Source organism: Apiospora aurea (assembly GCF_038362705.1).
Source record: "Apiospora aurea strain CBS 24483 chromosome Unknown utg000011l_segment0_segment0, whole genome shotgun sequence".
In the NCBI taxonomy this organism is placed as follows: Eukaryota; Fungi; Ascomycota; class Sordariomycetes; order Amphisphaeriales; family Apiosporaceae; genus Apiospora; species Apiospora aurea.
This window is the reverse complement of record NW_027117398.1, coordinates 403,666-425,720: the sequence shown is the minus strand read 5'-3', so window position 1 is coordinate 425,720 and position 22,055 is coordinate 403,666. Positions and strand designations below refer to the sequence as shown.

The following is a 22,055-nucleotide window of genomic DNA, read 5'->3' as shown; positions in this document are numbered from 1 at the left end:
TACAGTAGCAGCAAGCCTTGGTTGGCACTGACTCACTCACAGGCTTTATTCAGACTGTGACACCATCAGCAATGCAAACGGCAAACGAGGCTTCCTAACAACTTGATTAGCAAGCACGCTTGAGAGTGAGGGTGGTTGATATTGAACCGGTTGGGAAGCAAAGCTCGTCCGATCCCAAGCCCGAGGCTCATTACTCCCAGATCGAATGATGCGGTTTAACTGGAGAACCACATACAAACATGCGATTTCTTTCGCCGGTCACCAAGTCACGTTCTGATTTCCATATTCGGAAACACAGGTACAAGAAACGAAGCATGCTGAACAACGCACCGCCGGCTGGATCTCCGGGGGCTCGCACAACAGCGGCCCACTTCCCCGCCTAACGACTCGGGGTATTCCTACCGTAGTCGATCGGCCAGCGGCAGGCACCTGCCCAAGCGCGTGCATGGGCTTCTTCTTCTTCTTCTTCATCATCTTCATCTTCGTACAGATGCAGCCTCGCGGAACAGTCAACGCGTACAAATGCCAGATGCAGCCGCAGCTACAGCTACAGCCGTAGCCACTTCTACCCGCAAACCGCAAAGCTGTGCTATCGCGCCATGTGTGCATGCACATCCACCTACATGCATACGGGGTAGAGTACACCACGAAAGTCCGATGTTGCGCGCATATGTGACCTGCAGCGGCTGCTGGCCGTGAAACTTCCGCGTGTGCGCTGTGCTGCCTGGCCGGGAAGTGAATCTAAGACGATGCCCAATCAGCTGCCCCTGTCTGCTTCTTTTGAACCTGACCTGGTTTCCGTCTGGTCGGTGGGCCTTCGCTAGCTAGCAGCAACAAGGTCGCTTACCCGCAGGCCAGAAAGAAAGAGAAATCCCCTTTGGCACTAACATGGCGCAAGTGCAGGGCAAGGCGAGGCTAGGGAAGAAATTCCCCTATCGCTACCAGCGAAACAAGGGCGCCTCTTCCCTGTCTAGCAAGTGCTAGATACCTACAGTACCAGCGATACCCCTCACCGCAGCACCGCCGGCAGTTGGCGACGATCCGACGGGTACCACTGCGAAGAGCATACTCAGTAAGGCATCTGCTTCATCGTACTACCTGTTGTTGAAGGCCCGTTTGACGGAGCATTCAGCGCCACTTTCTTACTCTCATTTCTTCTACGTTCCAATATTGGACAGGCACACGTCAGCTGCCAGTCCCAGTGTCTGTCTCTCTATCCCTCTTTCAAAACGACGATGGATCGTTGTAATTTTGCAAGCGGGAAGATGGACATTTGGCTCCTGTTGCAGGATGAAGATACCATACCTACAGTACCTACCTTACACACCTCGCTTGCATGGCTGGGTATGGTACCCCGGTACCAAATCTCGAAGCGACGATGTACCGGCGGGGCCTGGCCGGGGCCCTTGGGAGATCTCTCGACCAAGTTGGTCGGTAGCCCACATAGCCTGCAGCCTTGGGTCGCATCTGTGGCTTGACGGTCCTCAAGTACTGACAACATCGCCGTGTATCCTGTACTGCATGCGCGCATCAGGCCAATTGCCAGAAACGCGATGCATGCCCTCTCTAGCACACCAGCTAGTGGTTGTGTGTCCCTGGTATCCCTGGTACATCCCGTCAGCTCCCAGCTCCCAGCTCCCTCTCTACCAGCAAGACGACAGCCATGCCTGACCGCTCCTCTTTTCAGACCTTCGCAGCAAGCAAAACATGCTGCGGTGCACGCATGCCAGAAAGCAGGTCACCAAGCCAGCAGGTCAGCCACCGGCCGCCCGTTTTCTGTATCGGCGTGTCTGTTCAACTTGCCGCGGAATACCGGTTTCGGTTTCAGATGCGAAGACCACGCTTGCCCTTTCCTCATGTCATTGGAGCGCGAGGGTTTCCAGCCTTTCGTCTCCCCTGCCCTAGCGGGCTCTGAGATTCCCCATACGGTGGGCTTGACAAGAACCAATGCTGCTGCCCGTGACGCCCGCTCTTATCAAATTACGGAGTAGAAGGAGCAGCCAGTGGGTGGCAGCAGAAGGGGTCATGCTGAACTCGTCACGGACGGACAACAAACCTGTTTCCGGTCGCCCACAAACCGGGGAAATTGCAAGGTTAAACGGGAGGGTCTGCGTTTTGTTTTTTACTGCTGCTTATGAACCCAGCAGCACATCCTCCACTCCGGCCGGCACATCCAGCCATGGTGACATCTATGCTACGTAAGACACCAACTTAGGGTAATTTTCCAGGACTGGGCAGGTAGCGAACGACAGTACGAGCGTAAACCAGTGGACGTTCAGACGGTTCTATGTCACCGACACGAAGAGTTTGCTCACCTGGATGATGAGCAAGGGACTGCTGACTGGGCCGCACTGGACTCTGACTCGTGAAAGACAAGGTAGGGGTCGTCCGGCGGTGGACCCCCCGCGCGACCCGCTCGGCAGCTGTCCTGTGGCCGGGCTGCCACGCTGCATTCCCTCGACTCTTCCTCCTGACGTTGGGTGCCGTAACGGGTAACGAATGTCCGTACATATACGACGTACAAGTATCGACCTTGCACCAGTCCGCTGTCACGCGGCAAATGGGATGCTACACACTCGGTAATTGACTAACAGAGAGAACCCTGCGACTCTTTTTTTTTTTTTTTCTTCTTTCCCATTATCCCTGTTCAGACTACCACCCACCCAGCGTGGGAATCCTCCGTCATGTAAGTATCTGCTACACTACACATCCCGCATCCCACCTCTTACTTCGAGTTGCCTGCCCAAAGGCCACAGTGTGAGCGCACCCCTACCATTGACTCGGCCGCCGCCAGATATGCTACTGGACGGCCTGTCTGTGCAACCCTCCCTGCCGCGATAGAACTGGGGCTGCTGCCCAAGCTTTGCCACAGGGGTGGGCTGGATGATGCAGCCATCGGCTACTTTACATACAGTGGGCAAATTTGACGATTTACCCCCGTTGAACAAACCGGGCGGCGGCAGGGGGGTTGGATGGCAAAATGCAGGGCTACTGCTTTTCTCGGAGCCGTGGCGAACAAGCGATCCAAGCTCTCCGCAGAAAGGATCTACCTCACTTAGATCATCATAGATCCTAACCTGGCCTCCCTACCGGTTTCCATACAACAATGGGGTGCATAAGCAACCACCCACGCTTTTTTCGGGTTTTGCCTTCCACCTGTCTCGACCGAGAAGGCTTTGTGAGGCGTGTGAGGCGTGAGGCGCAAAGTTTTGAGAACAAGGACTTTGGCTTCTAAACCTGTCGCCATCGTTGAAGGAGGGTTTTAAATATAGAATTTGATCGACATGCGTTACAGGATGGAAGAATATGCGCGCATTCCATTCTGCGCCACTTGGCCACGAACACGCCTTACGCTGCTGCTGGAACTATAGGACCACCATCGTTGCTTCTGCTTCTGCTTCTCTTCTTTCTTTCCTTACTTGCACCGGGGAACTTCTGTCGCCCTTGAACCATACATTACCGGGGATCTCTCGCCTTGTTGCCCTCGAAGAGGTAGCAGCAAGGTTGAAGAAAAAGAAGAAACCCGATGTCGGATATTTCTAGGGTGACAGGAGATCCAGCCCGGTGAAACCACCCAAACGGCATTCTCTAAGCGAGCCATAGAGAATTGCGAGGCTGTAATCAAAAGAAGAAAATATGCCACATGTTGTTGTCTGGAAAGGGAAATGGAGAAAGAACCTCACCCCCCAACCCCCCAACCCCCCTGCGGCCTCATCCGGCAGGGGTACCCGTGTGCGTTCTCTCTCAAGCCCTGCTGCTTCGAGAACATTTATGTACAACAGATATATGAATGAGATACCAGGTAATAAGGTTCGTCTGGTTGAACGCCGGACTAATTGTGAGATAAGTAGACAACGTGACTGACCATCCTCCCGGTTCCATGGGTTCCATGGGTCCCATGGTGGGGGCCGGTCGGCCGCCTTTCTTACAGCACGCAGTCCCCGCTCTCTCTCTCGGCTGCGATTCATGCATACTTGGGCGTTAAGGATAGCGCGACCAATAATGTAGCAATCCCTCATATCCCAACTCGTCTGAAGGGGGCAAAAGGACCTCCCTCGGCGACAGGCAAGTGAGTAGCACCTAGTAAAGTGATGGTGGCTGGAACGCCATGCAATGGAGCATGGGGGTGAAGAGAGAAACAGCCACCGAAGGTTTTTGGTTCAGATATAGATGAAGGTACATATAGTAAGTAATACAAGGACACAAGACAGCTCGCCTGCCTGTTTCAAGCAAGGAACGTCGGTAGTTGTCTGTTCTCAAAGTACCAGTCGCTGCCACCCACTCACTGCGTGCATGCATTGTTCTCCCCTCGACTTTGCCAAGCCGTCTCGGCAAGCAACCACTCGTAGACTTTCAACGGTCCAGCCAAACAAGCGTGCAGAGTAAGCCCGTAAGCGGGGAAATAAGGAAAAAGATGAAACGAAACAAGCAAGCCTGCAGGAGGGCTGGGCTGGGAAACTGTGGCTGCCTTTTGCTGGGTGGTGTGTGTGTGGCATGATGTCTTTTTCTTTTTTTTTCTGGGGACCTTCCTTGCTTGACTGACACACGGCACGGCACGGCATTAACGCGCGCCCAGCCCAGACTTGCTGAAGCGAGCATCAGATTCGGGAACGGCGACTACTGTTTCTTTTGGCGCGGCCCTTGGGTTGACGTGGATGAAAAGAGAACCACAAAGTTTGAGAGGGTGGTATGTTATCATGGTAATACATCATGCCGCCCCCGTCTGTCCAGCATAGCTGGACATGGCGGAGGGGTTGGTGATGCGTTCACCTGGTAATAAGCCAAGGGCCAATTCTCCTCCCCAATCGGTTGCCGAGTCCCCCCTGCAAGCATATTGCTAGCCGTAGCTTGCGATGCTCCCGTCCCCCCACCCGCTTCCAGAACATCTCGGCTTGTTTCATAGACGGTGACTCACTGTGACGATCTGAGCATTCTTCTTTGGTTCATGCTGTTGATGAGTGGTTCTTGGTGTAGAGTAACTAGTAAGTAGTAGTGATCACAGACGCGCCGCGCCTGTTCCTCCGTTTTCTCCCTCCCTGCAGACAATCAGTAGTTGCAACAAATGAGAACAACAAAAAACAAAACGCTTTCGCGGACTCGATCCCGGGGTATCTTTGAAGTTCTGCCGTTTGAATTGCCTCGTCCCCATCTACCCATTTGAATATGTGTTGCCCCCGGTTGCCCCTCATTGAACAAGTAGATGCCAAGAAAATATGTATAGATGTAGTAGAATTCCTCCGCTCCACCCAATGCATCGCTGCGTCGCTCCGTCACCCTCGTCCTGTGTAATAGTAAGGGAAAGAGGTATATATATAAATAGATATCGGGGGTATTATTGGACATTGATCGTGATGAGTAAAAAGGGGTGTGTGTCGTGGTTGGTGTCGTGTCATGGGTATTGTATGTAGGTATAAGTATTACAGCGTGTATTGTTTCGATCAAAATTGATTGGTGACAGGAGAAGGGGTGAAAAAAAAGGGGAAGGTATCGTGAATAGGACGGAAGTCCCACATAATCTCTATCGTCGTCAGGGTAAAAAAAGGTGTCAAAACATTGCAGAACCCCCCTTTCCGTAGGGTCCTCTTGGTATCTCTAATTCAAAAAGATGAAGTCGCGCGCCGTCGCCCTCACAAACTTGTAGAATCCCCGCCCCCAACTGGAAAACCCCCTGAAAACGTCGTCGTTGTCGTACAGCTCGAGAGCAAGATTGTAGAAGCATTTGGAAAGAACCGGCCTCGCCAAATTGGCTTGCTGGCCAACGACGTTTGGAAAATTGGACTGTTGTGTCCACCACCACCTGCGCTCGGTCATTGTCGGGAGGAAGGACAACAGGCGCAATCGATTCGCCGACTGCTCATGCTGCTGCCGCCGTCATCCTTCGTGATCTCGCTATCGTTCGTCACCGGATCCCATGCGCCGACTGAAGGGCGCTGGGTCCCGGAAGCTGGATCCCATGGGACTGGTGTTGGTGTTGATGATGCTGCTGCTGGAGCTGTTGTGGATAGATGGTGTCCCCGGACCCAGGGGCCGAAACCCCTGGCGGAGACGCTGATTGCTATAAGTCCTCGCCCACACCCTCCTCCGGACTGCCACCGCCGCCGCCCATGAGCTGCTCCACTCGTTCCCGGCACGCGACGGGTGTGAACCCGGTGCCGACCTTGTTCGCGATGATGCGCCACTTCTCGCTCTCGTAGTCCGCTAGAGCAGTTCGAAGCTTTTGATCCTACAGAACATGTTAGCAAATCCTGTGTTGTTTCCAAGGGATATAGTTGATTGCAGGAAGGCAATTTCATTGTGAAGAGGGAAGAAATGAACTTACTGTTTCGTCCGTCCATTGCGTCGTTTTGGCCTTGAGTTTAGTGCAATAACGGACTTGCAGGGTTCCGGAAGATCTTCCAGGGAAGAAGTCGGCGATTTGTTTCCAAGTCAGGTTCTTGTTCTCCTTCAGGTCTATCAGGAGCTGGTCGTCTTCCGGCGTGAACTTGAGCTTGGGTCCTCGCGGCCTGGGAGCCGGCGCCGGCATGCCCACCTGGCCTACCACACTAGGGGCGCCTCCCCCGCCGCTCGACAGGGCCCCGTCGCCGCCGTCTCGTCGCATCATCTTTGTGGGTGGCCCTTGGTCTGGCAGGCGGTGGTGGTGGTGTGTGGGCGGCGCACCGGGCGGCGGGGGTGCGTGGGTGTAAGCGCTGCCCATGGGCGTCTGCTGCATCGAGTCCAGGTCACTCTGGTCCAGATCCGTGAGTCCGGACACGGTCAAGTCCAGATCATCGGGCCTGCTACGTTTGGAGCCGGCGCTTTGCGGTTGCGTCGGCGTCATGGACGGGTAGAGCGGTAGGCCATGGGACGGGCCGGGTGCACCATAATGTGAAGGCCCCGGGTGGCCCATATGCCTGGTCCCGGGAAGGCCGCCGAGATGGGACGCGTCCATCAGTATTTGGTGCTGGTGCGGCGTCGTGGCATGGTGTTGAGACATGGTGTGGTGAGTGTGCGGCGGGGTCTGCTCATGAAGACTGGACGGCCCGGAATGCTGAAGCGGATTCCCTCGGTGGTGGTGGTGGGTGTCGTAGGCGTGTTGAGACTGGCTCTGCTGCTGCTGCTGTTGCTGCTCGCCCGCATGTGTTCCCTGTGGAGAGTAACCGACATTGTAGTCCGGTCCTACTCGGTAGTTGCCCGCCAGCGTGTCTCCGATACATGGGTTCCGCCAGAGCGAACCGCTCTGGACGGTCGCCGGGCTCTGAATGGAAAGAATTTGGTGGACTTGAGCCCCTCGGGGCTGCTGCTGGGGAGATAGTTGGGGGGTGGGAGGACCTTTGTCGCGTGAGGAGAAAATGGTGCCCGTCTTGCCTGGTCGTCGAGGAGGTATGCGTTGGCGGCGGGGCTTCTACTTGCCCACAAGCCCGGTACATGTGTTGGTGGTACCACGGCAGCCAGTCGGTGTCCGGTTGCGAGGTGCAGGCTGATGTGGGATTCGATCGTCGTAGATAGTTGGTCAGCGTCCAGTAAAAGTAAGCAGGCCAGCAAACAAGCAAGCCTAACTCGTCGTGTGGTCGATTAACAGAGGGTTCGGGCAAGGGAATAATAAGTCTGATCCAAGGCAACTCTTGCCACCTCGAAACATCCAGTTGCCACCGTAAAAATAGTAGTAGAAGTAGTTGTCGTCTTCTGCCTAGGTAAACAAAAAACTTGTTTGTCCTCCTCCTTCGAGTTATCTTAGCTGCTTCTAATATATGGTGACAGACAAAGTGAGTCGGGACACAGAATAAGCAAGAGCGGGCGACGTCTGCATTATATCGTCTGATGTTGTTCCTTATCGTTCTTCTTCCGGGACAGGGACCAGCTTGGGACGTGACAGGCGGGTACCTTAATACTGGTTTCTCTTTTCAACCAGATAGTTAAAGCAGCTTGATGATTCCCCATGTGCGACGAACAGACAAGTATCGTTCCTGAGCGGGAGTGGAGAAATGGTCACCTAGCTCTGAGATGACGGTAGAATAATTTGAAAATCTTATGCTCAAGGGCTGCTTTCTGCTTATAGAAACGGTACCCTGACAGGGGGTTGGTGATGATGCAACCAGGGCCAACCGACTCAACGTCCACAGGCCGCAAGGGCAAGACTCGAACCCGCCGAGTCCTGACTGCTAGACAGTACCGTAAAAATCTAGCAACGACTGGCTTGACCCTGGCCCACTTGGAGCCCGAAGTGAGGTACCTCTCGGGAGAAAAGGGCAGAGAGCGATACATGGAGGGTAACCGAATGGAGAAAGAACGAGTGAAACAAGCCCTGCCATGCAGTTGGGCAGAGAGCATAAGAAGCGAATCTTCGGCTGCTGGCCTCGCAGCACTCACACAGCGGCACCCCTGCGCCATCCTTCGGACCAGGGTAGCAGGGCCACCCAAGTCGAGGAACAGTGTTGAATCTTGGAGGGTCGCTGGGTCGGGGGGGGGGGTCAGGTACCAGGGCAGGACCTTGTCGTAAGCTGCTGAAGTAGAAAGTACAACGGCTATGGAGCAGTGGGTGAACTTGTCGCGCTCCGCTTGGAAGGGGGGGCTATAATGCTACCGGGGTGGGTTATATCAAGGGAATAAAGAATCGCGATCCTGACACGCCATAGGGCGAGGCGGGTCTGCTAAGCTTGGTAAATGGAGCAGCCACAGGTGACTTCCCCCTTGCCCGATTGCCGACCAGAAGAACATGGGCACTTGCCACTAAAGGGGAATCTTTTAGCCACAGTTAGCACAGGCTGACGACTTGTCTGGCGCTGGCAGCTTGTCGGGATACATCTCACGCCCCGGGACTGGTACTCGAACCACAATTCCTCAGCCGCCGTTGAAACGGGGCGTGGGGCGAGGCTGGACTCAAACAAGGAGCGGACAGCAAAGCCAGCGCAGAGTATCACCAGTCTCGAATGGTGACATCGCGTGGTGACGGAGAATGATTCCAACCTCATTTGTCATGACATTAACCGACCAAGTTGACGATGCAGCAGAGAAAAGTGGTGGTGGTGGTGGTACCGCATGTAGGTAAATGGACGGGCTGGGGAGCAGCAGGTCGAAACCGCGCCGGTACCTGGTGGGTGTGGGTGCGAATGGTACGTGAGATGAGAGATGAGGCTGATGACGGGCTTGACTTCAATGTACCTGCTTTCTTTCCACAACTCAATTCTTGACGTGTCTTTGGTCCCCCACACGGTGGTGGAAAAGGGACGACGTGAAGGGTAGGAATTGAAGTCGGGACTTTCCAGAAGCAGTAAGTATAATGGCCTTTTCTTTGGGAGTTGTGCTCGAAAGCTTTCAGCCAATTGACAGTCTCCAGGCCATGGCGACGGCACGGATGTACCTAGGAATAGAAGCAGGAAATGCTACGAGGTGGATATTGTCAATGGCGTGCGTGCAGAGCCCAGTACTGTGTAGATGTGTTAGCATGTTGGCAACGGCGGATAGTGCGAGCAGAATAACGGAGACGTTGGCCAGGCGTGGTCGACAGTCCTTGGTTTTCTTTTTTTTTTTTTTTTTTCTTCGCGAGCCCATCTCCCATCCCAATATCGTGGGATCAATGCACGCACACACCGGGAGGGGAGCTGGAAGGGCGGCAAAGCAGGCAGAGGCGTGCAGAGCAGAAAGCAGAGGCGTCTTGGAGGTGTCAGTCGGTGTGAGAGGGGGCCCGGGCATTGGAGTGCCATGGATACGCATGAACGAAACGCGTTTCAACATACCCAGGTAATTAAAAGCAGTGTTATGCGTGCCCTCAGCTTCTGGAAAGAAAGAAATTGCTTCTAGCGCCGACATGGATGCGCGGCAAGACGGGGATCGCGGCCGTGCATAAGTGAGCGAGAGTCGTGGTAGGGATGGAATTGTCAAGAATAGTGTTAGGTCGGTTGGACCCTTTCGGGGCTGAAAGACGCGAGTGAGAGTGGTGGTGGTGGTGATGATTGCATTGTATGCATGTATGCAGGAGGTAGGGAGAAGGGCGAGGGAAAAGGTGCGGGCGAGAGATGCGCAGGCAGGTGGAGATGGGCCAATCTGCAACTGCAGCAGGTGCGAGCGGATAAGTCCGACCAGAAATGCAGGTACGAGCAACGCCAGATCCCAAAATGGACATTTCCCCAGATTCACATTGGGCAATATCGGTCGCTAAGACAATATGATGCACATGACCATCCATTATAGCATCGCAAACAAGATGCCGAAAAGGAAAAGGGTTACCTGCTAAGGGCGACTCGGTCTTGATGGCTTCCCCTCCAGATAGTGACTACAAGCCACTGGACTCCCGGTAGCCCAATCGCCTGGTCACTTGCTAAGGACGTAAGTTAGGCAGGGAATCCTGTCCTAAAAATAGCTTGCAAGTATTTCATCTATTTTTTTTTATTTATTTTTTTTCAACAACAAGCCGGCTGACATTGCCAAAGTCTTATGGCGTCCCAAGCTCAACAGGCTGCTGGAAAGGCTTCCGTCTTCCTGGAAGTGCAAGTGCAGTACCATTGCGGCTATCTGTACTCCGTACGCGCGCGAACTGTCAAATCTCAGCTCAGCCAGCCGTAGGCACGGATCCGATAGGTATGATGCACGGGTTTAATACTAGGTTAGGTTAGAGAGGTGGGTTGTATGCAGCTGGATAGCATCATCATACTGTCTGGTGTCTCTCTCTCTCTCTCTGTGTGTGTGTGTGTGGTGTGTGTGGTGTGCCTTATCTTCTTTCCTTCTAGAAGCATGAACCCCTCCCTCTCTTAGCCTGTCCGGTATCCGGTTATCTGGACGAGGGACCCGGCCAGGCCTGCAGGAGACCTACTTAACAGTACCTCCATTAATTGGATTTGATACGAGTCACTTGCTATATTCGTCCCAACTACTTCGCTCGATCTGCCGCTTTGACAGGCTGTCAAAATGTCTTTTAGATTTGGTGCGGTGCGAGCGACATAATGATCGTTCGTTGAAGTATTCTACCCAGGCACATCTGCTGCTGTTATGTTCTGTCCGATGTATTAAGAAACGGCTATACCCATGACCCTGGACGTCCATCATACGTTGCTTGATTTGTATTTTATTCAAAGCACATAACTGTTCGTGGGGTAAGCCGTTGCTGTTTGTTCCGCGCCCAGGATACCCAGGCTTGGGCAACCAGCACCATTAATGCATCGTACTTACCCGCGTGCACTACGATAGGAGCTCCATGGATTGAAGATTAGCTAGTAAAGCGCTATCAGAACTCGGCATCATGAGGGCCGCATTGTGATCTCCGGCTTCACTTGGGGTCAATGCCAATGGCTTCCACGCTTCTTCAGCCTCTGCTTGGTCCGCCACGAATTCTCGACCGAGTCCCAAGTGTCTGATCTGCGCTTTCCGGGTTTTGCCAGGTATCGCATCCCGCGCTGAGTGCTAAAAGAAGCATGCAAACCACGGGCGGCTGAAATGGAGACATGCCATCACATCATATCATCTCTCACCTTGAACCCTCTGCATACCTAGGCTCTTGATGCACGCGCGCATACCCACTTGCATTTTCTTTGCACACCACCATATCTGCAAGCAATGCTTCTCGGGTGATTTCGAGCTGCTGTCATGCGTGCATATACACCCACACCCACACAGGCATATTCATATTCATCCCCACTTACCCAAGCAAGCCCCTACAGAAAGAAGTGCCCAATCCTTTGGGAGGAGCAGACCAGCACGCCCTGTGGACTTGGCACCTGGCCGCAGTGCTTCACAGACGCAAGGCGGGCGACTCGGCGACGAAGTCGAAACCTATCTTGGTCGTACAAATGTAACCTCGTGAAGATGCTTCAGGAAGGCGTCGCGACAGACGATGAGCAGACATCCTCTTGCACCACTCCATCGGCATATACGAACCTGGACAGACAAGGCCAAGGCCGGTGTGGGGCCACAGATCTGGAGACTTGACAAGGCTAAGCCACCTCCAGGGCGCCCCATTTTAGGTCCAGTCAGGTCTTAGCCGGACAAGACGGACAACGACGGGCAGATGGCTGGATGGGGGGCCTTGCAGCACAACAGCAGCAGCAGCAGCAGCAGCAGCAGCAGCAGGAACCCTTGACAAAAAAGTCAATCTCAGGGCCGACCAGGAAGCCTGCCTACCCGAACTACCCTGCTCAATAATGCGCATCATACCATCCGGATGGGTTTCTGCAAGGCACCGTCTCAAGAAGGGGGGCTACGGAGCTGGCTGCGACTGCACACCAGCCAGTAGCCGGCCAGGGAAGTGCCAAAAGGAAAGAAAAAGAAGATTCCAAATAGCGGCCCCCGGTTGGGTTCCTGGTGACGATCTCCGCTGCCAATGATGTTTATTTGAAAGACTGTGCCGTTGGCCTGGCCTGATGTGAGGCAGCGAGGAGTGACTGCGGTAAAATGGGCGGAACCGAACCTGGTCCGGCAACTGCTCGTCCCGAGTCGACGTGAGTGACAGCGACCCCGTTCTATCGCGTTGGTCGCGCATTGTCCATCCTCAGCCGCTTTTGAGTTGCAATTACGGTTGCCGGACGACACAACACGACACGACAGGAGCCCAACAGACCGGTAAATCATTCCTTGCTCTACTCCCTTCTCCTGCTTTCCTTCTCCTTCGTTCGTTCTTTCTATTTTTTGCGCATCTCCTCCCCCACAGAAATGAGGACATCATGCGGAATCCAATAGTGTCGCCAATCTTTCCGCATCCAGAGAAGCTCCCGCGCGGGCACGTACTGCAGGCAGGCAGGCAGGCAGGCAGGCAGAGGCGTTTGGTGATGGGTGCATGAATGCATAAAGTGAAGCAATTTACACTTTTTCCCAGATGGGATCTAAGCTTGCTAGGGCATCCCACTCTTTCTCGGCGACGCCAGTTGATCAGCTATTTTTTCCCTCAACGGTGCGGGCCCAAGCTCCCTCTTAGCGCTCTCGGTTTCCCTGTCATCCCTGTCTCCCCCACACACACAGCCGGGCAGTCACCACTAAAATCCAACAGGCAAGCTTGGATTTGTTTGCATGCCGCGAAATCTTGATAGCACCTGGCGCACAGAGATGAGATCAGCTCGAAAGCACTTGTTCGTTCGTTCGTTCGTTCGTTCGTTCGTTCGTTCGTTCGTTCGTTCGTTCGTTCGTTCGTTCGTTCGTACGACACCAGACGCACCGTACCGGGTCTGACCAAGCTTTAATCAATCGTACTACGTACTGCCACATGCCAATATTTGTCCCAACTAGGCTGCTGTCCCGACGAGCTGGATGATGCTAATTTGCAATGCCCGTCATTGCATCAGCTGTCTGCCCTGCTTCATGTCATCGCAACAAGTTACGGCACAAACACGCACACGCACACACGCATCAAGTCAAGCGTTTTCGGGTCCTTCCGTCAAGTCCCGCCGGTCAGCCCGGATGACTGATTCATGGGTCATCTTACCACTGACCACCAACAACATTCGGATTTGGGAAGTCTCATCAATGCCGACTCAACTGGCAATATGAGGAGCGAGAGCATAGACATCAAAGCGATCAGCAATCAGCTTCTGTCCATGCTTTCCAGCCCTTAGACCTCAGGTTGGATCGTCCGTACCGACCGAGTCTAGCATCACACTACTGGCTGGACAAGACCGTGCAGCTTGCGAGCTCGCTCGAGAGTACGCAAGTGCGTGCGCAACTATTGGATTGTCAGCACTTGCACCGCTTTCCGGCAATATCCAACAGCATACATAGCATGCGTGGTGATGTGTGCGGCCCCGTCAGCCACCGCAGTAGCCACAATATGATACGTTATTGCCGAGGACATGGATGGTGTTCGTACGTTTGGCTAGTTTCCATCCCTTCCCTTCCCTCCCCTCCCCTTCAGTCTTGCCGAAGCCGTGCAGAGACCCCCGTGCAGAGACCCCCATACAGAAAGCCCCATCCTGCTAGCTAGGTACAGTATTTGATATCACGAACTTGGAAGTTAGTTGATCGGAGTCCGGGAAGTCTAGGAGGCTTTAGTCTCCACCACCACCCGGCTGGGTCGATCCCCTGCCCATCGGTCCAGCTAATAGGGGATTTTCTCGAGGAGGGTTACATTCCCTCCAAGAACACCACCACCCCCTATGCCACCCCCAATGTTAAATCTCGGGCTAATCTTGGCTGAAGGAAGGGATGGTGCTGCGCGAAAGGATGCTACTCCAGCACTGCAGTGCTCACTGCTTGCTGCTCACTGCTGTGCTATGCCAGCTTTCTTTTGCGTTGTTCCCCAATACCACCACAACCCTACCTACGCATAATAATTTCCACATTCAAGGCGACCTGCTGCGACAGCCTTGGACTTCTTGATCTCATGCAACCGCACAGACAAGCGCCGGCCTGTCGTGTCAGCCTGCCTCTCTCTCTCTCTGGCTGCTGCTGCTGCTTCTCCCCCAACCTTCGAGACTCGCCGCCGGTGTACCGGATGGATGGATGTACATGTACCTGCCTGCCTTCTCGTCGCCTGCAGTTGCATCGCCCTGTTCGGCAGCGGATTCGGAGGCAAAGAGCGCCATGCCCTTTTCTGCCGATCCTTTCATCTCAGTGCGTGAACATCGTTTGTTTCTGCGGCCTACCATCGATCCAGAAACATGACCCCATCAGCGGGTATGTACCTGCTACCGCTACCACCCTGGCGACGATGCTTTCAAGGCCTAGTCCCAAGTGGTGTATGTACACACTACATACATGATGAAGCATGACGATATCGGTACATCGTCATCAACCTCACCCAGGCAGCATTAACGCCATGATGTCGTATTGATATCACAACCGCTGTTCAACAGACGATCTCGCGAGCGTATTGCCAAAACGGTCGTGGGCATGGATACTTTCGGTCAGCCTGGCAACAGATCTTACTTCCCAAATGGTATCCTTCGGCCGACTGGGGAACAATATCTAAGCGCCCTGGCTGCTTCTATTGGCCTTATTTGGAAACTGTTATACTTGCTATAAGCCGTTCGTTGATATACCCGTCCATCGAGCATAAACTTCAGATCCCCTTCGACATTATGAGTGCTACTTCACCAAGCGTGCAAAGGCCTTCGAGGTAGCATCGCGCTCCCTGAGAGGCGCCTTCCGGTCACACTAGATTGCCCAGCATACCCCTGGTTGTGAAGCAACTATTGCTCGCTGTCGTTCTCCCGCAGACTCGCATATGAGCTGGGAGCCGTACGGCTCTCGCCGGACTGCATGTCCATCTCCATCTCGAACCCAAGGCGCATGGCAGGTTCGTCCGAAGGCATAAGGCCAAATCATACTCAAAATCGAATGGCACTCAGTGCGAAGCATGATGCTCCCGCCGTCGCAATGTCAAAGGTAACTGCGATGCGGAGGTCACACCCGGACAAGTCTTGTCAACGAAGACGACATATAGGGGGTGATCGACCAAGCAAAGCTACGCTGAGAGATTCGCGGGTGGTCTTTCAAGCTCATGCTGCCTGTTCACCATCCACTCCAGGAAGAGCGAACCGAACCCGTTCGTCTCATCTTTAGGCATGAACTCACAGTCCTTGCTGTTACTGACCGTGATGCTCTTGACGATACACAACTGGGGACAGGCACCAAGACCGTGACATCGCGTTTGTGGGGGGGCCGATCTCAGTGGTCACATCATCAAAAACAGGCCGCCCCAGAGATTTGATGCTCGCTCCTACCGGCAAAAGCCGCCAATGTACGAAACAGGCTTGCTGCCGATGTTTGTTTCGCCCGCATCTGACCGCCCATCGTAGCCCCTTCGCTCGCGTTGAACAGATATCAAATCAATATGACGGATCACCAAGCGCCCACCTGCCGGTGCCGAAATCGTGTCATGTTTCCGAACTCAACCAAACTTTGCCTTGTTATGCGGAGACGGAGATGTGCCTGTTTACTTTCTTGTTTTTTCTCCTCCCCTGCATGCATAGATTCTTGATGTCGCAAGACGTGATATTGGCCCGACTCGCCTCGCCTAGCGTCTAACTTCACCTCAACTCCATGTCACCCCGTTGTATGAGAGAAGGAAAGAAATGCATTACCTGACTTGCCTGATGCTAAACGCCGAGATGTTGCGACGTTTCGCCGATCCATAGATGGGTAGTACGATGTGTCGTGAGATAGACCTCGGATCACTGCCAAACCGCATGTAGGTTGATCTACTGACAAATAACGCACCCCCGGGTCCCGCTCAGATAGTTTCAATGCGATATACTTCTTCTACTCCGTGGGTCTTTCTCTATGTTCTTTTGCTTGTTTCGGCGACGTATCCCAGCGCACTCCTTGATCTTGATATCACGCAGATTTGTTTAGCGAGAGTTCCTCTGACGGCCGGCTCGGTCGTCCCGGAGTCAATCGATGTACTCTTGCTGCTACTGTTTCGGCCAGTTCTGACAAGCACCTATGTTCTCCTTGGAACTGACCGCCCACCTTGTTGTTTCCTCGTTCTCTACGCACTTGCTGCTACGACGGCACTTGACGGACGTCGATGGTTCAGCATGGCTCCTTCCTACCGGGACGTCTCCGTGCCAGATTGAGTCGTCTTGGACTTTGGCAGCCCGCACGTTGGAAACGTACGTACGTGTATGCCTGTACTCATCTGACGCTCACTCGTCCTTACTGTCACTACTCAATCAGAAACCAGGTTGGCTGGTCTTGGCCATCTCTCATGGATATACCCGCGTGAGCAGTGGCCAAGGGTGTCTGGTTCTCAACGAACGAAATGCAGAAGCAGCAAAGCTGTTCGTTCGTTGAGATGGGAGAAAACAACATGTCCCTTTTGCGAACCAATGCGGCTTCTCGATCCAATGACGACACCGAGTGCCACTTGCTATCAGATGGCTGACACAGACGAGTAGATAGATGGTCATTAGACTCCTCCTTCCAGGGCGGAGAATAGCAATGACGGATCTAGGTGCATGTTGCTCGAAGGTTACCGTGATATCATCATCATCAAGAATAAGGATGTTCAGAACGAGAACCATGTAGAACGAAGTCAGTAGCTGACCTGTCTACAGATTCGTCGGCAGTGTTCTCGGAAGAGTACGACCAGCCCCCTAACTAGATTATCTCCTTTAGTAACCCATTGTTTCCCGTCGAAGAGAAATAGGGCGGTTCAGAGCGGCCACATGAGCGAAGCACGGCAGTCGTGCTTGCACGCTTATGCGCTCCCTCCATATTTCTCTCCCTCACGATAGGGGGGGTCCGGTAAGCCCTGTGGTTCGGCCCATCAACCAACATCTTATGAACAAACATCGCGCCTCGCAACCACTCACGCGTGTATGTACTACACTACCATAGCAAAGGTGGCGGCATACGCTCTTCATCGGTGAACCTCGTCTGTGTGATGAGGATGGTGCGCAACACCTCGTTTAACCCCGAAGCCGCTCCTGAAGTTCGACCAAGACCAACTGTATTCCCTGTTTACGAAAGGCCTGTGGTCTTTCTCTCGCCCTGAATATCGAAATGCACACAAATCAGTCCAGACTTGTTATGTCGACTCCAAGCGAACTAGTTTGTCAATCCCGGATACTAAGACGGACTGCTTGACCACAGAGGCTACGCCAGAATAGCTACCAGTAGTAAGCTATGTGATTATATACAACGTATAAGAAGGCTGTTGACCACATTATGCATGCTTTATTGGGCTTGTCAGCTTACTATATATCCTTTATATGCCATAATCATCTACCAAAGTATTGAGAAGCGCGGCATCTGACCAGTCGAGGTACACAGATGGACAACGGGTGAACCACCGAGGATGGGCCCTGTCGTACGTGGCCCTTCCTTCTATGTGGCCTACTGGGGAGCCAAAGCCATACGAAGAAGCAAGATGGGTTGATGGGTTGATGTGAATGGTCCAACGTATCTGCTGTTGCCTTGCGCAACAAAGGCGACGCAGACATTGGCTTCGAAGTAATACCGGAAATTCCGACGACCTTCCCGAGACGACGTAACTGCGACTGCTTCTCGACGCTCCTATTATTCAGAACTTCTCTGGTTTCACCAGGCCATGGTTTCCCCATGCGGAATATCAGCCTACCTACCATCGTCGTGACTCTGTCTCCGGGGTATTTTCATAGAAAACAAGACGCCGATTCGGGTTCATTATTACTGGGACATGCTATGTGTTTCGTTCATTGGCCTTCCTTCGTTGAGTTTCGCTCGTCGAGGCTTCGTCCCTTTGGTTGTTGTCTGTGGGCCTTTCCCCTTACGCTACTTGCATCTATCCTTAATAGGCCCAGCTGTTTCGCGAGAGGGACTCTTCACCATCAGTCTCAGGAGCCGGTCTAGAAGTGCTAATTTGCTCTTGGGATCGAGTTGTTGCGCATTCTGACTATATGTTATGCTGCTACTTCCGAAAGGGAAAGAGGCGACAGACGCCGGTAGAGCGATGGATTGGGTCAGGTACAACGGAGTTTTCCTATCGTTCTAAATCCTCCCCTCCTTCGCCGTTTGGCCTCTCGGTGTCCAACTGGTCAGATCCGGAAGATCGCCATCGATGCCGGACAGAGTTGCGTGGCTGAAGGTGTAGGAAGTACAAAATAACAACCGTCATACTCAAGCGAGGTGGAACTCACGTGGATGATTTCTACCAGTCGTTCGTTCGTTGAATACAATTAGTTCAATAAACCGAGGCACGCCGTTGGGACTTCCTTACCGACGACCTCCCGTAAACGTTTGGTCTCTGGAGGAAGTCAATTCTTATTAAATGTTGGCCTTCCAAAGACATTCAGGTTCCGTCACCATCTCAGTCTAGCACACCCAACCAAGCCGCACCCCGTCGTTCATGGGCGATGAGACGTGTACGTATTGGGTACCTGGAGGCACACGAGGATCATGTTCAGCGTCTATAACATCTGCAATAGCCCACTCTTAGCATTCTGACAAGAATAGCAGCACGACGCAACTATTTCAGCCCCTAGTGTTAACTAAAGGAATAATAATCACAAGACTCATGGGTGGGAATGGTTGATCCAGGCCGCGGGTTGTTACACGCCCTCCTGGTTGTGATTTGTGGTTCAGGGGACTTCTGCTGTTCGAATTGATTGTGCCGGAGCCTCAAATACTTCGATCTCTTCATCTGGCCTATATTATATTGCTGCTGGTTTCGTTGCCTCGGTCCATCTTGAGTTGTGTATGTCTGTCCAACAGTCCTCGTGTGACAAGCTTTCAAGCAGATCGCGGTGATTCAGAACATGATTGTTGTTATTCGACAGACGACTGGGAAGCGAATTAAGCGAGCGAGAGGTATGCCGTTCCAGATTCCAATCCGAAATTCGCTTACATATGCCATTTACTTGAAATGCCACTCCGGAGACCATACACAACCCAGTGGACGAGCGTGTTCACCCCGGACATCGTCGTGGCTGGGCGAAACAGGCGTGGTTGAGCGGACGAATGAACGGGAGAGAGATACACGGCAGCGATAAGATCACAGTCGGCAGAAATTTACCTGGGGCACATGCCCAATGGGTGGTGGTAAGTCCCGAAGCTTTTGGGGGGTAATACATACAGCCTCCTCTCACGACTTCCGTAGATCATGAGACGTTCGCAGCCAATGAAGAATGCGTCTTCGCGCACTTTGGATTTGCTGAACGCTCGACCACTCAGCCAACCCGATCCTCGGACTTCCTGATTGAACCTCGGAACATTTCAAACTCATGTCCGAAGGGGGCGAGACGCGACCAAAGCCAGTACGTCTCGGGAGAGCCACCACTGGGTTCATAACCAAGGAGAAATAGCCAGAGGTCTTAGTATTCGTGTTACATGTACGCATAAGTTACGGACTGGACGAGCGACCGCCCACGTTGACATTCCTCTATCTTTGTCTTAGAGATGGACGGAATGATGTGTTGTTCTACGCTGGCCGGTTTGTTGAATTTGCCCACGGTAGGGATTGTCCTGGCTCTGTCGAGCCAATGACTATCATTACAAACCGAAGTCCGGCGCACGCGGGGCGGGATATGCACCCCAAGGCGAAAGGTATTGGTGGTCCGTATTCAGAAACCTCTGTCCCAGGGTTATTTCCCGCACCGCCATTTCGACAGATTGGCTTTTGGCTCCTCGTTCATCATCTGGGCTTTGCTGGAATAATCATGGGACATGTCGCGTGGGCAGCTGCATACTGAAGAAAAGAAAAACGCGCAACCGTGAGGTTATTCTAGAGTGAGCGAATCTCGTCGCGAGGAGCTGTAGATATTTAAGGAAGAGCAAGGCGTATGGTAATCCACGTTGGCTGACAGCCTGGGACTCATTAGTGGCTTCTGTGCGGTTGACTTATAGCGCATGTGTTTTTGAGGAGCAGGCCATCGTCGTCAGCTAGACAGACCATTGCATTGGTAGTGGGGGTTCACGATGTGCTCATCATAGATACTCGCAAAATTCGGCATCCAGGCAGTGAGATATTGTAATAAGTGAGACTCAGTGTTGGCGAGGCGAGGCGATGCAGTGCAGTTGTTCGGTAGCCGGATGTAGCACTAACTAATTCAAGGTTGAAGGTGAAAAAAAAATAAGTAATTCCATTCCGAAGCTATCTACACATCAATTCCAAAGCTCGCAGGCGGGAAGAGCAGGTCGAGAAGATTATACAAGCAGCATAGTATCTCCTCTGTTGAAGTTCGCCGTCAAGACCCGCGAGACTCCCGTTTTTGCTAAGCCTCGAAACCATGATAGTATTTCCCATATAACGCTGGAACATCCCGGATATACAAAACCAAGGGGGGTAAATTCAATCACGCCATCAACAGGCACACTCACTCACTTGCGCACACACTACCAGCTCATTCCTATATCTCCAAAAGAGGATATCTTCGTCCAGGGGGCATTAACGTCATTCGCGGTTTGTCGTATTTTGTTTTTAGTAAGGGGGTTGGGCCCCATAGGACCCTGGTGACCCGGGTAGTCCTCTGGGCGTCCGCCCATGTTGGAGCCACGGCCGTCACCACGACGATCGCCACGGTCGCCACGGTCGCCACGGTCGTCGCCGAAGTGCTTCTTGCGCAGGGCAGCGAGCCTCTTCTTCTTGGTCATGGTGTTGATGTACGTGCCAATGATGAAGGCAACGACGTTGAAGAAGGGGACCCACGTGGCCTCGGGCAGGAACTGCTGCGCAAAGGCAAGGCAGAGCGGCGAGGTGACCCAGGTGACCTTCATGACCTTCATGAAGCCCACGCGGACGGTGGCGCGGACCTGGTGGTAGGTGCGAGCGCCCGCGATGAGGGCCATGGCCACGAGGTAGATGGAGTTCTGAATCGGGGCGATGACCAGGTTGCTGACAATGATCTGGAGGATCTTGGCGCGCAGGCTCGTTCGGCCCTTGAAGGTCTTTTGCAGACACCAGATCAAGAAGTGGCCGAGCGGCGCACTGACCAGAGCTCCGTAGGCGGCCATCTTGGGCACCCGGGAGGTGAAGTAGTTGCCATGCTTGTTGCGGTCTTTCGCGAGGAACGAAGCAATCAGTTCTTGCATACTGGCCAAAGTACCGGCCGTGAGCATCTTGGTGCGAAGCGGGTTCTTCTCGAGCTGGTTGATGTAGGCCTGTAGAGAGAGTAGACGCGACGAGCACGGTCAGCCAGCCGGCCAGACACAAACCCGCATTGAGGCCTTAGGTTAGGATAGAGAGTATACGCACCATCATGTAGCCCTTGGTACCGGCCATGGCCTTACCGCCGGTGATGGCAGTGCCGATGCTCTCGGAGATGGGGTGCTTGCCCGTGGTGCCGGGAAGAGGGCCATCGCGAGGACCCTTGACGACCTCGCGGGCAGCCTCGCGGGCTTGGTGGGCAGCTTCGCGAGCGGCGTGGGCAGCGTCGAAGACGGAATCAGTGCCCTTGATTACCGTGTCGCGAACAGTGTCGCGCTCAATCTTGATCGTCATGGTTGGGATTGAGGGCGTTTCGGCCACGCAAGGAAAGCAAGTCGTCGGACGGACCTAGAACCTGGGCAGGAGTTACTGTGCCGGGCGAAAGATTAACAACGGAGCATTTAGACGCCCAATGCAAAAGCCAGATGCAATTGAATAGAGGAATAATGAAAACGGATGGACTGAGTGGCCAGAGCAGAGGCTGGATGGATCTTTGCGCTGGGCGGGCTGGGTTGCTGCTGGCTGGTGCTGG

At 53.5% G+C, this 22,055-nt stretch overlaps 3 protein-coding genes across 3 annotated transcripts; 1 reads left to right on the top strand and 2 right to left on the bottom strand.

Moving 5' to 3' along the window:
- Window positions 1-1,553: 1,553 nt before the first annotated feature.
- Window positions 1,554-1,991, top strand: PG986_015114 (uncharacterized protein; the record flags this gene model as incomplete). The annotated part of the gene is made up of 1 exon (XM_066851336.1): window positions 1,554-1,991. One exon carries the CDS (start codon window positions 1,554-1,556, stop codon window positions 1,989-1,991), a length of 438 nt encoding a protein of 145 aa, XP_066692425.1.
- A 4,064-nt stretch (window positions 1,992-6,055) lies between these two features.
- On the bottom strand, window positions 6,056-7,406 carry PG986_015113 (uncharacterized protein; the record flags this gene model as incomplete). Its single annotated transcript, XM_066851335.1, has 3 exons — window positions 6,056-6,223; window positions 6,320-7,344; window positions 7,394-7,406. The coding sequence occupies 3 exons, from the start codon at window positions 7,404-7,406 to the stop codon at window positions 6,056-6,058; spliced, it is 1,206 nt and encodes a 401-aa protein (XP_066692424.1).
- A 13,306-nt stretch (window positions 7,407-20,712) lies between these two features.
- PG986_015112 (Peroxisomal membrane protein PMP22) lies at window positions 20,713-21,817 on the bottom strand (the record flags this gene model as incomplete). The annotated part of the gene is made up of 2 exons (XM_066851334.1): window positions 20,713-21,477; window positions 21,572-21,817. 2 exons carry the CDS (start codon window positions 21,815-21,817, stop codon window positions 20,713-20,715), a joined length of 1,011 nt encoding a protein of 336 aa, XP_066692423.1.
- Between the last annotated feature and the right edge of the window lie 238 nt (window positions 21,818-22,055).